Source organism: Mycosarcoma maydis, chromosome 1 (assembly GCF_000328475.2).
Source record: "Mycosarcoma maydis chromosome 1, whole genome shotgun sequence".
In the NCBI taxonomy this organism is placed as follows: domain Eukaryota; kingdom Fungi; phylum Basidiomycota; class Ustilaginomycetes; order Ustilaginales; genus Mycosarcoma; species Mycosarcoma maydis.
In genome coordinates this window covers 389,270-406,425 of record NC_026478.1, presented here as the reverse complement: position 1 = coordinate 406,425, position 17,156 = coordinate 389,270, and the positions used below count along the sequence as shown (strand labels likewise).

Below are 17,156 nucleotides of genomic sequence, written 5' to 3'. Positions count from 1 at the left end.
AATCGCTCAAAAAAAAATAAGTTATCCAAAACCAAGTCCAACATTATTGCAACTTGCGCTACCCACATCGGATTTGCATTCTCGATTGTCCCCAACAAAATCAAGAATCACGAAATCGTAAATAGCCGCGCGTATTTCATCTTTCTCACAGCGTGAGTCAGGAGTGGGTGACTGAAGTTAATCCAATTTTGATTGCGCAGTGTTCCTGTTTGCCCTTTTGTCACGTGTCCTCTGACACCTGAGTCAACTTGCGACACGCGCGTGCCCTGAGCGGAGATGTGCACTGTGTGTAGTACAGAGGCTTAACATACGTGCCTAGCTTTCACGTTTGCACGTGTCGATTCGTGATTGTCAGACACGGAAATCACCGGTTTGGTCCGCATCGCACCTCATCCGGTTGTCTCCTTTCACACTCTTCGGAAGAGACGTTGCGCTCGACTTGGCACCTCTCCTCATCCGCCTTTCTTTCGCGTCGACCTTCGTTTCCCCTTTCGCCTCCTCTATAAGCCTTGTCCTTTTCGCCGATGTCGTAACAATTCACCGAGCTCGTCCATGTGGCGATTCAGCTCGGAACGGTGACTTGTTCTGTTATCTAGCCGACGCCGTCCGCGGATCATCATGATTCTCCGTCCACTTCGTGTGCATCTTCCATTCTCTACAGGTCGAGCCTTGTCGCTTTCCTGTTGCACGTCGTCTTGCCCCGGCCTCCAACCCGCTCCTGGTCTGCTTTGTGCAATGCTCCAACGTCACTAAATAGGACCATCTTCCTCTAAGCCTCGCCGCCTCATTTGAACTTCTGTCGACTCATCTTGCAATCCCTACCCACACAAGATCAAATCTCCCCGATCATCAAGTGAACCCAACATTGCTGCAAATTGATAACCAACTGTGAAAACTACAAACAAGCAAGCAAGAACAGCTCGCTGCGTCGACAAAGGGCGATGGGCGGTGCCAATCATTTTGAATGCACTTCTAAACCTGAGTGCCCTCGAGCTTGAAATCACGCGCGCTCTCGGGAACGCTGAGGATACGGATGGTGTTGGTGCTTCCGCTCTGTGCCCTCCAGCCCTGCAGGGTGATGACGACATCGCCCTTCTCAATGATGCCGAGCGCGAGCGCCTCAGCAAGACCGTACTTGATGCGGTTGTCGACGTCCTCCTGCCACTTGCTGTTGTCCTCGGGGCGAGCGTGGGGGTAGAGGAACGGGTAGCAGCCACGGTACAAGTGCACATCGCGCGCGGTGTGCGAGTTACGCGTGATAGTCAGGATAGGGCAGCTTGGACGGTACTTGCTGACCAGTCGTGCCGTGGTACCGCTGGTCGACATGAGCAAGATCGCACCGGCGTGCTGCTCGAGCGAAGCAGCAACCGCAGCCATGGCGATGGTCTCGTTGGTGTCCGTGGGGATTGAAGTGAGAGTGCGCATCTCGTTGAAGAGCGGCACGTACGAAACGCTCTGCTCGGCAAGGTAGGCGGTCTCGGCCATCATCTTGACAGCCTCGATAGGGTAGGCACCCTTGGCAGTCTCTCCGGAAAGCATGACACAGTCAGCACCGTCGAGAACAGCGTTGGCCACGTCGGAAACTTCGGCACGCGTGGGTCGGTTGTTGACAATCATCGACTCGAGCATCTGGGTTGCGCAGATGACGGGCTTGCCAGCAATGTTGCACTTGGAGATCATCATTTTTTGCGCCATAAACACCTGGGGAGCAGGGATCTCGATACCGAGGTCACCACGTGCCACCATGATACCGTCCGACTCCTTGAGGATCTCGTCAAAGTTCTGAACACCCTGATGGTTCTCCACCTTGGAGATGATCTTGATGTGCGCACCCTTCTCGCCGAGAATTTCTCGAATGGTGCGAACATCGCTGCCGCGTCGGATGAACGAGGCAAAGATCATGTCGAGGTCCTGCTCGACGGCAAACTCGATGTCCTTGCGGTCCTTGTCCGAGATCGCGGGCAGGTCAACCTCGGTCATGGGAAGGTTGACACCCTTCTTGGAAGAAAGGACACCGTTGTTGACGGCGCGCACCTTGACGAGCTTGTCGCTCTCGATGGCGAGCACCTGGAGCGAAAGGATGCCGTCATCGATGAAGATGGTTCGGCCCACCTCGACCTTCTGGGCGAGGTTCTTGTAGTCAATGTAGAGGTAGTCCAGGCTGCACTTTTCAGCATACGCATCGTCGGTGGTGACATAGAACTCGTGGCCCATGGAGATCTTGACGTCCTCACCGTTGACCATGACACCAGTTCGCATCTCGGGACCCTTGGTGTCCAGAGCGATGGCAAGTGGACGGCCAGGGGTCTTGGCAACAACGGCACGTGCGTTGTCGACAACCGACTTGAAGTACTCGTGCGAACCGTGCGAAGCATTGAGACGGACGATGTTCATACCAGCCTGACGCAGAGCGCCGAGCATCTCGACATTGTTGGTCTTGGGGCCAATGGTAGCGATGATCGAGGTCTTACGGAAGAACTTGTTGTCAACGCCGTGCTCAAGCGGGTTGAGCGAGGCGTACCACTCGAGCTGTGTCTTGGCAATAGGAGCGTAGATCATCGTGATTGGAGTATGCGATGGACGTTGATCGGAAGAAAGGATGAAGGAGGGGAAGGAAGAAGACGTAGGTGATTCGTGGCGTTGGACAATTTACATGTGCACACACTCAAGACTTGCTCAGGCGGCACATTTGGCCGAGAAGACTGACACCTGACTTCCAGACCAGCGCCACTCCACTGTGACAGACCAGAGGCGAAAAAGCTGCAGCTGCGCTGATGATGAAGCGATACCGACAAAGATAGCAAGATCTCGAACGCGCCATCCTTCCAAAAACCAAAAACCAAAAAATAAAAAGTAATATGCGAGCGTTTCGGCACGTTGCCTGTTTTAAGATTCAGAACAAAGTGAGCTAACTAGGGAGAAAAAAAACTCGCCGGCGCGTCCTTATTGCTGGGTTTGATTCACCTTTCTGATCAGCCCCACTTTGTCAGAGAAATGCAGAGGTTTTCTGGACCCTGGACCAGCACCCATGGGAACTCTTCAATCCGCTTGGTCAAGACCGAGCGGTCCCTGTCCATACTATTTCCTATTACAACCTGTGCAATCACATCAAGGGATTCGTGTTGGTCTTACCAAGAATGAAGAGAAGCGGAAAAAGGCGGGAGGAGTAGGTGGACCAAAAGAAGATTTCTAAACAAGACAAAAAGGGACCTGGCTCGACCGAGCTTCAACCGTTCGCAGCGACTACGTGTCACCGCCGCCGCCGAGCCTGTTCTGATCACCATCGGGGAAAAAAAAAAAAAAAAAAAAAAAAAAAAAAAAAAAAAGCGGAAGAAGAAGCAAATCGTGAATATTGGCTGCGACCAACCAAATCACGGCAAATTGGAACACTTTGGCCTGTTCTCTCCTGCACAAATCAACGACATCGAGGAACCTCGCCTGCGGGGACTCGGAGTCACGAATCATGAATGACGCTCGAATCACCTCGGGTGGTGAATACGAAGAAGAGCCCAGCTTCGGCTTGGCGCACCGTCAAATGAGTGACGTGGGGCTCTAGTCAAGTTGGTCACCGAGATGTGTGCCGATAAGGAGATCTATTCTGTGAGTGTAAGGTTTTGCCGCATTGGCGGAAAGTCGACCGTCTGGCTGACACGCGTTTTGGTCTTGGATATTTGGCCAACGTTTGATCCAATTACTATCGGGCTCAGGATCAGGATCGGGCTCGGCTATGCCACGATAGAGAGTGGACCCTGGCTAAGTCAACCACGAATGAATAGCCGAATGCCAAGTGGCGAACCTGCTCGTTCTGCTCAGCAAACAGCAGCGCGTCGCTTCCATGACAACACCGACCTCAGCGATCGTCTGAGAGACCCCCAGCCGCCTGCACACATGGTCAAATCAACAGCTCCCTTCGCACCAACTCCGCCACCCTCAAGGCCATCCGAACAAGCCTCGAGTAGCTCAAGCTCTCCGACCAAACGCACATTCCAAAGCACGCTGTTCAATGTAAAGTTTGGAGCGCAGCGCACGAAGCTCCCTCTGATCAAAACAGACGAAATCATCGCCAAACGAAAACAATCGCAAGTTGCAATTCAAACAGATGATCAGCCAAACTCCAAGCGACTCCGCACAGCGTTTGACCCTTCTGTCGCCATCGCCGCGCCAAAGTTCCATCATCGCGGACCATTCCACCAAGTGACTCGACCCGAGTTCTGCTCTGCCTTCAGATTAGACGAACTTCCAGATGCCGAAGTCTACTACCAACCCGACTTCATTGATCGCTCTCTTGCCGAAGAATGGCGTTCGCAACTCGATCGTTTGCCCGAATGGTATCGTCCCAAACTAAAAGTCTACGGACGAGAGATTACACAGAGCCGCGAAATTGCTGCGTATGCTACAGCTCCAGGCTTGCATCTCAAGTATAGCGGACACCCCGTCGAGTTGCATTCACCTTTCCCCCCGTTGCTTGATCATATCGCCTCGCTCATCTCATCAGACGAGTGTCTGGGCAAAGAAGTACGCTTCAATCACTGCATGCTCAATCGATACGATGACGGCAGTGTCTACATTGGAAGACATTCGGACAACATCGAGAACAAGGTGATTGTCACTGTATCTCTAGGTGCAGATCGAAGCTGGATAATGCAGCGCAAGGCAACCAAGAGGGCAGAAGCGCATGGAAAGGAGCAGACCAGGAAGCGCTGGACTCTTGCGGGAGGCAGTTTGCTTGTCATGCAAGGTCAGACGCAAAAGTTCTATACCCACGAAATTCCCAAGGAGCTCAAAGTCAAAGGTCCTAGGATCAGCATCACTTTTCGTCAACTCGTGTACGACGAGTGAGAAAACCTGGCCAAGTCGTTTCGAACACAGCCCAGCGCGATGTAGAGTTGATGTATACTAACATCTCTGTATTAGAAGGGTAGTAATGGAGTCAAAGGGTATCAGGGATGTTGTGTGCTTTGAAAGCGGCCAAAGGAAAATTACATCACGATGCAGTCCGAATCTGAAGCTTTCATTCGATCCGTCTTGGAGAGCATTGCCATCTCTTCCGCCAACTTGATTTCGTCCGCTTTAGAAAGAATGCCCTTGCGTTGGCGTGCCTGCATGGCGCGGACGGCTGATAGTCTTTCCGCCTTTGCGCGTCTGTGTGTTGGGGCGAGTGTATACGAAAGGAGAAGTCATAGAGGGATAGGTCAGTCGAGGTTGTCTGGTGTTCCAATAGGCCTTGACCAGCAACGATCCAAGGAAAGGCATATCGATCGTGCAAGAGCAGAGATGCTGCTCTGCAATCATTCAATGCAACCGATCAAGCCCTGCCAAAGATTGGCTTTGGCACCCACTTTTCAGACTTGTCAAACATTTTGCCGAAAGGCGCTGATGTTGTGCTCAAGTTTGAGGCGTCTGTTGGACGAGTTGTATTACTTGAAGGTGCGTGCTTCGATGTTGAAGCTGGCTTGTTGGATGCTGCTGCGGGATTGCTGATCTTGAGGTTCTGGAAAGCATTCTTGATACCATTTGCTGCCGAGACATTTGGAGTTAGATGCGAAGAGGGTGATGCTGGAGAGCTAAGTGAAGGAGGGGCATGCTTGCAGCTGTGCTGATTCGGGGCACGATGAGATGGGCAGAAGGATGCCGAGCATTGAGGACACGTGATGGGTACCACCATGATCTTGGAACACTTGACGAACGAGCACTCGTTTGTCTTTTTTATCCTTTTGATCTGTGTTGCCTTTGGTAATGTAGCATTGGGCTTGAGGTAGCCATGGCGATCGAGCTTGGGACATTGACCTGAGAGGTGGCGATCCATGGCAACGTTGGGATCCTGATCGCGCTTCCATCCCTCGGGTGGGTTGTCACAGATGGGACATAGCGGCACGCGATAGTCGGCATTGTGAGCATCATAGTGCGAGCATCGATGAGCTTGTGGTCGAAAGTGACTCGAGCAATAGTGTTGGCGGCAGTCGCTGCACTTGAATGGCAAGAAGTCGTCTCGATGACATTCTTCGAATGCACATCTCTCGCCAATAAACATCATTGGCCCGGTCGAACGTTCGGGCATTGTGACGAGAATAGCAGTCGAGGTTCGAGATGGAGTATGGTACAAGTCGTAAAGGAAGCGGGGTGGTGTCCAGTCACGGGTAAGCCAACTTGTCAGACGAATGATGATGTCGTTTGTGGTCGGGTTGGGTTCGAGTTTATTATATTTAATATATTAACGACTTTGGTAACTGAACTCACTCACACTCTACCCTGCCAAGACGTGAGAGCTTTCAGACAAAGTTGGAGGAAGGCTGAGCCTAGCCAAGCCACGTAATTCACGATTCACGATTCACGATTCACGATTCGGGATTCGTAATTGTGAATCGTTGAATTGCTCGCAGCTTTCATGTCTGGACCCTGAAAATCTGTGACGTTGCTGGTGCTGCGTGGGTGCTGCGTGCTGAGCATCCTAGCTTGTTAGATCCCGTCTTCGTGCTCGACCCTCGGATTTAAGAGCTCGTCGGTTCTGCTCTTACCTTGCACGGCTGTACCTCATGTAGAAACTGACGACATCGTCCGACGAGTCTGAGTCTTCTCTGCGCTTCCTCCTTCTTCTTTCCTTGCCCACTTGAATGCAGCAGACTGGAGCTCTCTCGAACAATTGTGAATCGAATCCAGTATTTCGTATCATGAACAAGCAAATCCGCCTTTCATGTTTCTTCCTGCTGTAGTTCTGTCTGACAATGCCGTCCAACGTTCGAGCATGGGTCTTGATCGGCTTCGAGCAACCTTAACAACGCTCAGTTGAGTGAAACATGCGATCTTTGCTTGTTCGGTACACTCGGTACCTTGCTCGGCACACAAGCAAAGAAGCTCGAATCTGCTCGAAAACAAGACCAATCGTGAATGCCGGTTGGACCACGCCAAGAGGCCTCGAAGATTGGAATGAAGCTCCCATTCACAATGTGTCGTTAGAGCGGCTTCCCTGCTTCGTGATTCCATGCAAATTTAAGAAAGAAAGAAAGAAAAATCATACCAACCACGAAACCCTTGGTTTGCCACGATCAAACAACGATACGACAGAGTCACGAGGTGAGGGTTGTTAGTCGCTGCGTTGCCTTGGATTACGAGGCCCAAGCTCACCGGCTGCAACCGTTTCACAGTCGATCCAAGCTACAACTTTGTCGCTTGTTGGCGTGTTTGCCTGTAGTTAAGTTACATAAAATCTGCATTCTCCAAGGTATCAAATTGCAAGGCACTGTTAAACACGTCGGAAACAACAAAGCAACGCGGCAACACAGAGTCTAGGTAACACACTCGAGTACAGATGCGGCCTGTTGCAAAGCTTAAAACAGGCACGAACCTCGGGCGCAGCAAGCCTTCTAGATGAGATCTGTTATTCCGGACCCTCGTATTCTTCGTCCCCATCATCCCCGCTGCTTTTCGGACCTTGTGACAACTTTGCGTAGATGACCCCTTCCATCGAATCTCGACTTCCACGCCTTGCAAATGACTACTATATTTGGCTTGTTCCATTGTTTTCTTAGACTCTGAGCTCGACCATGTTGTTAGTGGTTGCCAGGATTATATGACACGACCGTCGTCTACTCAGTGTCGTCAGCGGGCCATCTCGGAAGTTCAAGGCACAGAGCTACAGCGCGAATCAATCCTTCAAAGCCCCAAGACCTTATTCGCCCTACCTTTTGTTTGTCGTTTGTTCTGCATCGAATCTCGCCTAGCCGTGCCGTACTTGTCCTGCCAGATTGTCATTTTAGATCACATGCCAACGCATCGGCCACGACGGGCGGTTTTGCATCGTGTCACAAGGGTCCACACTTGACCCCGGCATTCTTAGCCGACGCGTTCCTGCTCGGCTAATCATTCTTCGCCTTGCTTGGACCGCGTGTCTCCTTGTGCTCACACTCAGGCCTTGCAACCCCTGAGCGAGATGCCGCGATGATCCTGCTGACGCCGCCTACGCATTCTCGAGTCGCAGGGGCCGATGTACTGCCTTCGTATGTACCTTCGGGCGCCGGCATTCATTTCAGAGCTATGGACGACAGTTTGTTGCCATGGACAGATATAAGTGCTGGACAATGTCTGTGAATCTCGCCCCTAGCCTTCGTTCGTGTCCATACAGCCCTGATCTCGTACTCCTCGCCAGCACGGCCGACGTTGGTTGATAGCATGCTGCCGAACATTGCCTTCTGTGCATGTCTCTGTATTGTAGCTGCCTCCTGTGCAGTACAGGCAGCATCGGTGTCATTGTTGGGCAGCGGCGTCCGCGTCTTGTACCAGAACGATCTGGACTGGAATAAGGCCAACTCTGCTTTGCGTCAGGCTGGTTACCTCCTCCTATCCTCCCCCTTGAGCGCAACCGATGCAGATGCCAGATGCCGCGACCTCGGCGAAACGCTCGCCCCTCCCTCTGCTGTCGAAGACGCTGGCTTGCAAGCTCAGGTCAACTATATGGTCTATGATGGCACCTACTCGGCCACACAGATGTACTGGTTGGCAAGTGGAAATGCTTTAACCGCCTCGGTCGATAATAGTGGTATAGCTACGTATACGACTTCCCGCCCCAGTAGGCATAGCAAGTATCCGGGCTTATGTACGCAAAGTGCGCCCTGGAACACGGCCAATACAACCGATACGAGCCCGCGATGGCACATAAGTACGCAGAGCAATGGCGTCCAATATACTGGCTTCCGTGATGCCCTCTCCTTCCGCTTCCAATCTGTACCGTACGCCAACCCAACCGACCGCTTCGCCTACTCGACCGTGTTCGACGCTCGAACAGCACCAAGCACCTCGGTCGCTGCAATCCGAACCGGCCGCGCAGACCAATGTCCTCAGACGGGTTCCGACACTACCTTCACTGAACAGTGTCTTGTGACAAATATCTTTACCCCATACTTGCCGTCTACTACTGAAGCATCTGACAGCAGAAAGCTCAAGCCTGTCCTCGTCTGGATCCACGGAGGCGGCTACATGTCCGGCAGTGGCCTCGATTTTACCTTTGACGGAGGCAATCTCGCAAGTCGAGGCGACGTTGTGGTTTTGACCATCAACTATCGCTTGGGATCGCTCGGCTTTCTGGCTTACAATGATCAGATTAGAGGCAATTACGGCGTTGGCGATGTGGTGACAGCGCTCAAGTGGGTGCAGAAATACATCAAGCAGTTCGGCGGCGATCCGAGCCGGGTCACCATTGCCGGTCAATCGGCAGGTGCACAGCAGGTGGAAAGCATGCTCGCTTCGCCCGCTGCCGCCGGTCTTTTCCATCGTGCTATTATACTGAGCGGTAGAGGTCACGACAACTCTTTCGTCTATCTAACCATCGACCAGGCGCGCCAATTCGGCGGTGACGATCTGGTCAAGGCTCTGGGCTGTAATGCGGCATCCGACGTACTTGGGTGTTTGCGTGGCAAGAATGTTGATGACTTTCTCAGAAACCCGATCAACTACATCGTGCAGGATGGCACTTACATTCGTTCTCCTCGTCTCGACATGAGGCGACCTGACCAGGCGCAGGGGCACGTCAACCGGGTCCCTGTGATCTGGGGCACGATGCGTGACGAGTTGGGCTCGCTCGGCATCGTACCTCCCGCTTCGGAAACTAGTCTTGCCAACGCCATGAAGACGGCAGGAATCCTGTCGAATTACAGCGATATTGTGTTGCGCGAAACCAACACGTTTCCTGTCTCTCAGTATGGCGTTCAAAATCTCACTGTTGCGGTCAACACCGACATCAAGTTCCGATGCGGCATTCAGAGCATGGCTTATGCTTCGGCGGTCAACTCTGTCTTCCCCGCCGTCTACGCCTACTTTTACGACCAGAGATCGTACCAGATCCCCAACTACGACCCGCAAGGCGTATGCCAGCCCAAGCGAGGCAATCTGGGTCCTGCGAGCTACTACATGTGTCACTCGGGCGACTTGATGACGTTTTTCCACACGGCAGGATCTGGCTTCCGTCTTCCGTACCGTGATAACAATGACCTGCCGTGGATGGCGAGCATTCTAGATCAGTTTGCTTCTTTCATCCGTACGGGCAACCCCGCTCCATCGCAAACGTATCTCCGTACGCGTGGAAAGGCGTACGCCTCATCGCTGACAAGGACGACCTCAGCGGGAGGGACGAAATGGGAACAACTGACAGCGTCGCGGCTCCAGGCGCTGAGCTTCGGGCCCGTCCAACAGAGGATGCAGGCGATCGCACAAAGGAACGACCAGTGCGCTGCGCTAGGAAAGCCTATTGACTACATCGCCAAGCTATAGACCACAAAAAGGAGTAGGGTTGCGTCATCATCAGCATGCTCTTGTTAATGAAGCGATAGCCTTCTCACTGCGGTTGAATACGGCCGTGCCAAGGACTTGCCTCGCTTAAGCGCCTGTGAGAGTACTTTGAGACGGGATGTGCTGTTGACGCTGAATTATCACCTGCACAATACTTGACTCAGTCTGTCTTGGAAGCCGTCGTCACGCCGTCAAGTGAATAGTGGTGTCCTTGGAGGCCGTCACGTTCTGTCAATCGGCACATGGCACATGGAATGATAGCCGAATCGATCTGAGATTGCTACGGTGCCAAAGTGATGTACTTTGTGTAGAGGTTCTAGACGCCGTTGGGGTGACCAGAGTTTGGCGATGGCTTGTATTGGTATACGTCTCCGGATGATTCCAGGCGTTTTTTCGCCTCGGCCATGGCCCAAGATTGAATGCTGATTGTGTAGATGAAGAGTGGATTGTTGGATTGACGGCGAAATGTGCATTGTCGAGAGAAGAAACGGTCAGAAATCGAGACACAAGTTGATCAGATTCACGGAAACCATACACGTACCTGGTGTCGGGCTTGTACAAGAGAACGACGCCTGCAAAGAGCATACCGCCAAAGAGACCAAAGTAGTACATGTTTTCCCAGTCCTCCTTCTGTCGTTTGTGCCCCTTGGGAATCTGTGGAAGGTCAAGCCAAATCAGGATTCAGTCAGTCGACCAGTAAACACACCTCGTCATGGTTCCAGCTTTCACTCAAATGAAACTCTTGCAACAACCTCGTCGACAGGCTCGTGGTCAAGCTGTGCAGAACATACCTTTTCGCCGAAGAGCAGACCCGTAGGCTGATTGTACGACGAGCCTCCCGATGCGAACCGAACCTGAGCAGCCGAACCGGGCTGCAGAGCGGCGACGCGGACAGCCGATCGTGTGGATGGTGCTAGTGCTTGGCGAAACATGATGCGATGATGATGGCCGATGTGAATGCGGATACGGTATCCACCGAATAAGTCTATGGCATGCAACGCTGATAATGTGTGCTTTGCAATCGTGAATCGTGAATCGCGAATCGTGACCGATGCGGATCCGCGTATTTGAGGAGGATTGGGTTTCTATCGTACGAAAACCGTGCTTGCAACCAGGCGGAGCCAGAATAATGGTACAATTCAAGATTCCCCCGACTTAGTAATCGTCCATGCTTCAGCAGCGGTCACGAGTCACATTGTCAGTCGTAAGTGTCTGTGGTCGCCGACGCACAGCTCACGACCCTCGCAATCTCGTGAGTTTGTGACTGAAAGACCACTCAAGAGGAGCCAAGACATTCAGATACGCTTGTGCTGTGTCTCGAGCAGTTTTGCGATCTCCAATACGAATCGTGAAACGTGATTGCTCGGGACAGATTGGTCTGGCCACAGATCTGTGCGACCCATTCGGCTTGGCAGAACAACACCGTGCACAGCTCGATTTTGGTGTGAATTTCGTTTCGTTGATTCGTGATTGTGGTTCGTGATTCGTGGTTCGTGGTTCGGTTAAGTTAGTTAGCTCTTAGCTCTTGTCTGGCCTTTTCGCGCAATCACGAATGTCTTGAAGCGGGTGGAGGAGGATGCACTCACTATCCGTCACTTTGTGACTGCGCCCATCATCATCACCTCAACTTGAACCCGGCATACAACCATCCCGACCAACGAATCTATTCCGCTGTGTCTCGCTCAGCACATCTCGCTGCTGAATCATCCTCTGATCAGCGCGCCATGCGACCCTAGCAACCGACGCCCGGCTTGAAGCACACTAACATCAACGCACTTGGAAGCGCGCCACTTTCGCGAGGCCATCACAGTTACGACCGTGTGCTCTGGATCTTTGGCCACCATGAAGCCTGTTGCACCAACGATCTCTACTCGCACCACCTATCCCGACACATTGACTGCCCAGTCGCCATCGATGCTACATCCACCTTTACGCATTCAGGACGAAGACCTCGAAGGCGACATCGATGGTGATGAGGACGACGAAGATGCTGAAGATCTTGACGGCAGTGAAGCGCACCACAACATGTTCACCGAGTCCACCGTCAAATCTGGCTATCTCGAAAAGAAGGGCGAGAAGCGCAAGACTTGGAAAAAGAGGTGGTGGGTGCTTCGCTCCTCCAAGCTGGCATATTACAAGAACGACAAGGAGTACCAGCTGCTGCGCTTCATCGATGTTGGCGACATCAAGACAGTCGCCTCTGTCGAGCTTAAGAAGAGCATCAACACGTTTGGCATCGTCACTCCCAAGCGCACGTTTTACGTTCGTGCTTCCTCCAAGGCTGACATGGAGTCTTGGATAAGAGTGCTAAACGAGGTCAAGACACAGTATGCGCAGAGCAGCACCATGACGCAAGAGATGGCCGCTTTGGAGCTTGCCAACTCCGAAACGCCCGCACCTTGCTCTACGCTCCCGCAACCGCAGTCTAGCCGACGATCTCTCTCTCAAGAGCGAATGCAATCCTCCAACGCTGTCCCCATCAAGATTGGCATTTCTGGTCACGGCACTTTCACAGCCCCCGCACAGCCCAGACCCATCCCAGGTTCTGCTGCCTTCAGTCCTCTTACGGCCACTAGTGACAGCGAGACCAGTGCAGAGCGATACGGTCTCAGTTACACCAGTTCTACAGGCCAGTCCATTTCTGGCAGCCCTTCGACACGTGCAGATCCATCACAGTCCTTCCTCGCCGCAGGACAATCGCCTGGTGGAGGCCAAGCCTCGGGGAGCGAGCTGAGCGATATAGGTGGCCATCAGCGTCATCCTTCGGGAAGTTTCGGAACGTTGCCGCGTCAGCGAAGCGTTAGTGCAAGTCGCAGGCTGGCGTCCTACTCGAGCGGAGCCGTCGACCCGCCAGCAAGTCCCAGTCTCGCACCGGGCGGAGGTGAAAAACAGGTGCTCAGCAGTTCGGACGAAGAAGATGAGTGGGATGAGGAGGAAGTCGCTGACCAGGCTATGCCTTTACCAGCCTTAGGCTCTCAGATGGCCTCTCACCCGCAGCAGCAACCACATCATTTGCAACTGCAGTCGCAGCAGCAACAAGCTTCTCAAGGCCAGCCACCTTTGCTCAGCATCTCTACGTTGTCGACTCCGGGAAATGACCTGAGTCGAGATCCGAACAAAGTCATTACACAGGGTTACTTGATGAAACAGAGCGGTCGTCGAAAAGTGTGGCGAAAGCGATGGTTTGTGCTCACATCGTCACGCTTACTCTACTCGCGCAGCCATATGGACTCGAAAGCGCATCGGCAGATCCCGATTGCCGCCATGTTGGATGCTATCGAGTACGAATCCAAAAAGGTGTCGTCCGGCATGCCCACCTCGCCAGGCATCGGTTCGCCGAGCTCAAATCCATTCGGCCTTGAAAGCAACGGCCTCAGCGCTTTCAGCGATCGCGATGCCACAACAGCCTTTTCGCCTAGCGCAGCAGATTCCGCACGCGGCCCGGAAAAGCCTGAACGGAGAGGCAGCATGGTGGCAGCAGCAGCAGGTGTTGCCTCGAACATGACCGCCGGCATGGTTGGGTCGAAGAAACGCAAAGAGAATTGCTTCCAAATCATCACGCCTAAGCGCACGTTCATCCTGTGTGCACCGGGTGAGGACGAAGAGATCAAGTGGATCTCCGCGCTCAAGACGCTCATCACTCGACAGAGGAACGGTCAGACACCTGGTCTCGGGGGTCCACCGGTCTCGCCTACGACGTTCAGCGCAGCAAGTGCGTTTCCTTTCCACACACAAGCAGGCGCAGCCGGTAGCGCTGCCTCAACAGGTTCGAGCGTGACCTCGCCATCGTCCACAGTAACCAAATACACTTCGGCGCCGGGCAAAACGACGGCGGCAGCAATGCCTGGACCGTCTCTGTCACCGACCGGCTCACCCACCTCCGCCACCGCCGGGCTCGCGTCGATGGGCGCTGCAGCGCAGACGCTTTCCAGTACGTCGTTGGCATCAAAACCGAGCGGGACACCGACAGCGCCAAATGGCAGCGGTGGTCAAGTCGAAGCGACAGTTTGGCAAAGGCAGGCAGAGCCTGGCGCTGCGCCCACTGCCACAGCCACGTAATCAAAATGAAGGCGGGGAGACCGTAGCTACGAGTCCATTTTTTTCCTTTTGTTTCATCGCGAACACCTCTCAGCATTTCAGGCCATTCCGATCAGCAGCATGTATCAGCATTCTCGCACAGCAGCAGCCGAATCTAATTTTGGAAACAAGATGTGATGTTGAATGTGGGGGGTTTCTGCTTGACGTCTGGTTTAAGCTTGCAGAGAAATGAGAGTGCGAATCAGCCGTCACAGTTGCACGTTGGGAAAGACGAGCAAGTGAGGTTGAGCGAGAAGACGCGTGGATTCTAACGTTAATTGGGAGCGTCTACGGTGACCAATCTGATTCTGACCTCTTTGACGCCCTTGATGGAATGCATAAGAGCGTCTCTGACGGCGGCTTCTACATGGCTAGCTTGGACGAGGGTGGTGTCGTTTGGGAGTTGGAGGGTGACGTCTGCGAAAGTGCTAACGCCGCTTTTGACAGCTCTGAGGTCTTTCCAGCCTTGGAGGAGAGGGTTGGAGATTTGAACTTGCAGGATGGCGTGGTCGAGGATTTGGAGCGTCTCGGGGTCTACGCCTCGATCGGAGAGTTCGGCAAGAGCGCCGATGAGCAGGTCGGCGCCTTGCTTGCCGATCAGGCCGGCGACAAGTAGGCCACCGAGCGGGTCGAGAACGGGGAAGCCAAGGTACGAGCCTCCGATCGCTAGAAAGGTAACTGCCGAGGAGAGAGAGTCGGAACGGTGGTGTAGAGCATTGGCTTCGAGAACCGAAGAGTTCTCCTGACGTGCGATTTTCAGCGTGGCGTGATAGAGCCATTCTTTGACGACGATCGAGAGTAACGCAAACCACATGGCGTTCGGATCAAGCACGCCTCCATTGGCATCTGCAGCAGCCGAACCAGCATGATCATGATGATCATGCAACAATCCTCCAGCGCTGGCCAACGAGCCTGTGAATTGCCCGAATGCCTGCAAAGCAGCAGGCGCATGCTGCAACGTCGGCTGCAACGCTTCCAACAGTAAGCCGTACGAATGGAACCCAATTCCCACAGCTCCTGCCACCAACACCAGACTCACACCCAACGATCCCATCGTCTCGTACTTTCCGTACCCCAGCGGATGCGACGCCGAAGGCGGTTTCTGCGACATTTTCCAGCAGAACAAAGTCACCAGATCCGCAAACATGTCGGACAACGAGTGCGCCGCATCCGCGAGCAACGCCGCTGAATTCAGGTACACTCCTGCGACGCCTTTGGCACCACAGAGACCGACGTTGGATACCAGGCCGGCGAGCGTGATGTTGGAACCTCGATCGCCTTTTCCTTTCAGAGCAGCGAGCAGTTGGTCCGCTTCTTCGGCCGAGCCGTGGTCGTGGTGATGGCCATGCCCATGGTGGTGAGCGTGGTGCCCAAGCGTGCTGTCGGTCTTGGGAGCTGCAGCGCCCGCTCCGGTAGCGCTTGTCGTAGAGCCGTTCTTCTTGCGCTGATTCAGCTCCGCTTCGCCAGTCTTGGCGGCGTTGATGATGGAGGACGTCGAAGCCGAAGCCGCCATGTTTGATGAGGCAGTCTCGCTGCTCTCGACGATGGATTCTGGCGAAGCCTGCGAGGCCTGTGAAGCTTGTGAAGCTTGTGTGGGCGTAGCTGGACTGGTCTGGAAGCTTGAACCAGACTGACGGTAAGCAAACGGATCCGAACTTGCTTGCAAGCTTGCGGCTGTGGCGCTTGTGCTTGGAAACAGTCCAAACAGGCTAGCTGGAGCGCGTCGATTAGAAAGATGCGCACGGTACGAGAGAGGATCCGGGTAGGAAGCGTGCGTGAAGGAGGAAGGGTAGAGCGAAAGCGCAAGTTGGGGTGTATGTTCAGCCTGGTAGCGTACGAGTCGAGGTGGACCTTGATGCGGTGGTGGTGGAGGGTGAGTTGCGGAAACACGCGCTTCCTCGGACGGAAGTGTAGAAGCGATATGTGAGGGTTTGGGCAGCACGGGAGACTTGGTTGCTGAGGCTTGGTGGGTCGGATGGTGGGTGCTTTTGGCTCTTGCAAGCGCTACTGAGGGAGCAGCGAGGGTACGATGGCGATACGAATGGAGTGACCTGTTTGCACCGATGGCTCGGATGCAGAGATGCTGATCGTTGTAGACGGATGCGATCGAGCTCGTTGCGGTGGTGGAGGTAGTAGTAGTACTAGTGGAGATGACAGAGCGAGGACGGAAAAGAAAGCGCATGAGGGATGCACACAAGTCCAGTCCACAGTCGACGCCGCAATGTGGATGTGAATCGAATGCAGGCAAACCACTTTGGCAGCTCGGCGGGAGCGATCTTGATGAAGCGTGGGCAAACTAAGAGGTTGAGCACGTCGGTCGATCAATGAGCGCTCGCACCGCTTTGTGAGCAAGATGAGCAATGTTTGAAATGAGACTTGAGACTTGCAAGGCGCCTGGAGAAAGAGCAGACGGATCGACAAAGAGAATTGTGAATGCGATGTTGGGCTGCTGGATGTCAATCAAGTCACGAGTCTCGCACCAATCAATCCTGTAAGTCATCACGAATCCTCAACTGCGAGCAGAGCTTCAACAGTCACCAGTCAGAGGCGTTTCACGCAAGCCTGAGCGTTGCAATCGTGAATCCAAGACGCGCGCGTTCTCAGCGACATGTGTTGGTTGCCCAGCCGACGCACAACGCAGTTACAGTCACAAGTCGTGAGTCTCTCTCGCTTTATGTCGGGAGCGCCGTGCAATCACGAATCCAACTTCGCGCTGGCGCCCGATTGAATATTCTTCCGCTCAATCACAATCGTGAATAAAATCCTCAATAAATCACCAACGCGGAATCTAGAATCAAGTC

General features: G+C 53.6%; 7 protein-coding genes across 7 annotated transcripts; 3 read left to right on the top strand and 4 right to left on the bottom strand.

Moving 5' to 3' along the window:
- Positions 1 to 972: 972 nt before the first annotated feature.
- UMAG_00157 (putative pyruvate kinase) lies at positions 973 to 2,559 on the bottom strand (the record flags this gene model as incomplete). The annotated part of the gene is made up of 1 exon (XM_011387803.1): positions 973 to 2,559. The coding sequence occupies one exon, from the start codon at positions 2,557 to 2,559 to the stop codon at positions 973 to 975; it is 1,587 nt and encodes a 528-aa protein (XP_011386105.1).
- A 1,329-nt stretch (positions 2,560 to 3,888) lies between these two features.
- On the top strand, positions 3,889 to 4,839 carry UMAG_00156 (uncharacterized protein; the record flags this gene model as incomplete). The annotated part of the gene is made up of 1 exon (XM_011387802.1): positions 3,889 to 4,839. One exon carries the CDS (start codon positions 3,889 to 3,891, stop codon positions 4,837 to 4,839), a length of 951 nt encoding a protein of 316 aa, XP_011386104.1.
- A 140-nt stretch (positions 4,840 to 4,979) lies between these two features.
- On the bottom strand, positions 4,980 to 6,058 carry UMAG_10040 (uncharacterized protein; the record flags this gene model as incomplete). The annotated part of the gene is made up of 2 exons (XM_011388327.1): positions 4,980 to 5,142; positions 5,340 to 6,058. The coding sequence occupies 2 exons, from the start codon at positions 6,056 to 6,058 to the stop codon at positions 4,980 to 4,982; spliced, it is 882 nt and encodes a 293-aa protein (XP_011386629.1).
- Positions 6,059 to 8,166: 2,108 nt separating this feature from the next.
- Positions 8,167 to 10,260, top strand: UMAG_00154 (uncharacterized protein; the record flags this gene model as incomplete). Its single annotated transcript, XM_011387801.1, has 1 exon — positions 8,167 to 10,260. The coding sequence occupies one exon, from the start codon at positions 8,167 to 8,169 to the stop codon at positions 10,258 to 10,260; it is 2,094 nt and encodes a 697-aa protein (XP_011386103.1).
- A 334-nt stretch (positions 10,261 to 10,594) lies between these two features.
- UMAG_00153 (uncharacterized protein) lies at positions 10,595 to 11,210 on the bottom strand (the record flags this gene model as incomplete). Its single annotated transcript, XM_011387800.1, has 3 exons — positions 10,595 to 10,700; positions 10,820 to 10,932; positions 11,070 to 11,210. The coding sequence occupies 3 exons, from the start codon at positions 11,208 to 11,210 to the stop codon at positions 10,595 to 10,597; spliced, it is 360 nt and encodes a 119-aa protein (XP_011386102.1).
- A 910-nt stretch (positions 11,211 to 12,120) lies between these two features.
- Positions 12,121 to 14,337, top strand: UMAG_00152 (uncharacterized protein; the record flags this gene model as incomplete). The annotated part of the gene is made up of 1 exon (XM_011387799.1): positions 12,121 to 14,337. One exon carries the CDS (start codon positions 12,121 to 12,123, stop codon positions 14,335 to 14,337), a length of 2,217 nt encoding a protein of 738 aa, XP_011386101.1.
- A 292-nt stretch (positions 14,338 to 14,629) lies between these two features.
- On the bottom strand, positions 14,630 to 16,537 carry UMAG_10039 (uncharacterized protein; the record flags this gene model as incomplete). Its single annotated transcript, XM_011388326.1, has 1 exon — positions 14,630 to 16,537. One exon carries the CDS (start codon positions 16,535 to 16,537, stop codon positions 14,630 to 14,632), a length of 1,908 nt encoding a protein of 635 aa, XP_011386628.1.
- Between the last annotated feature and the right edge of the window lie 619 nt (positions 16,538 to 17,156).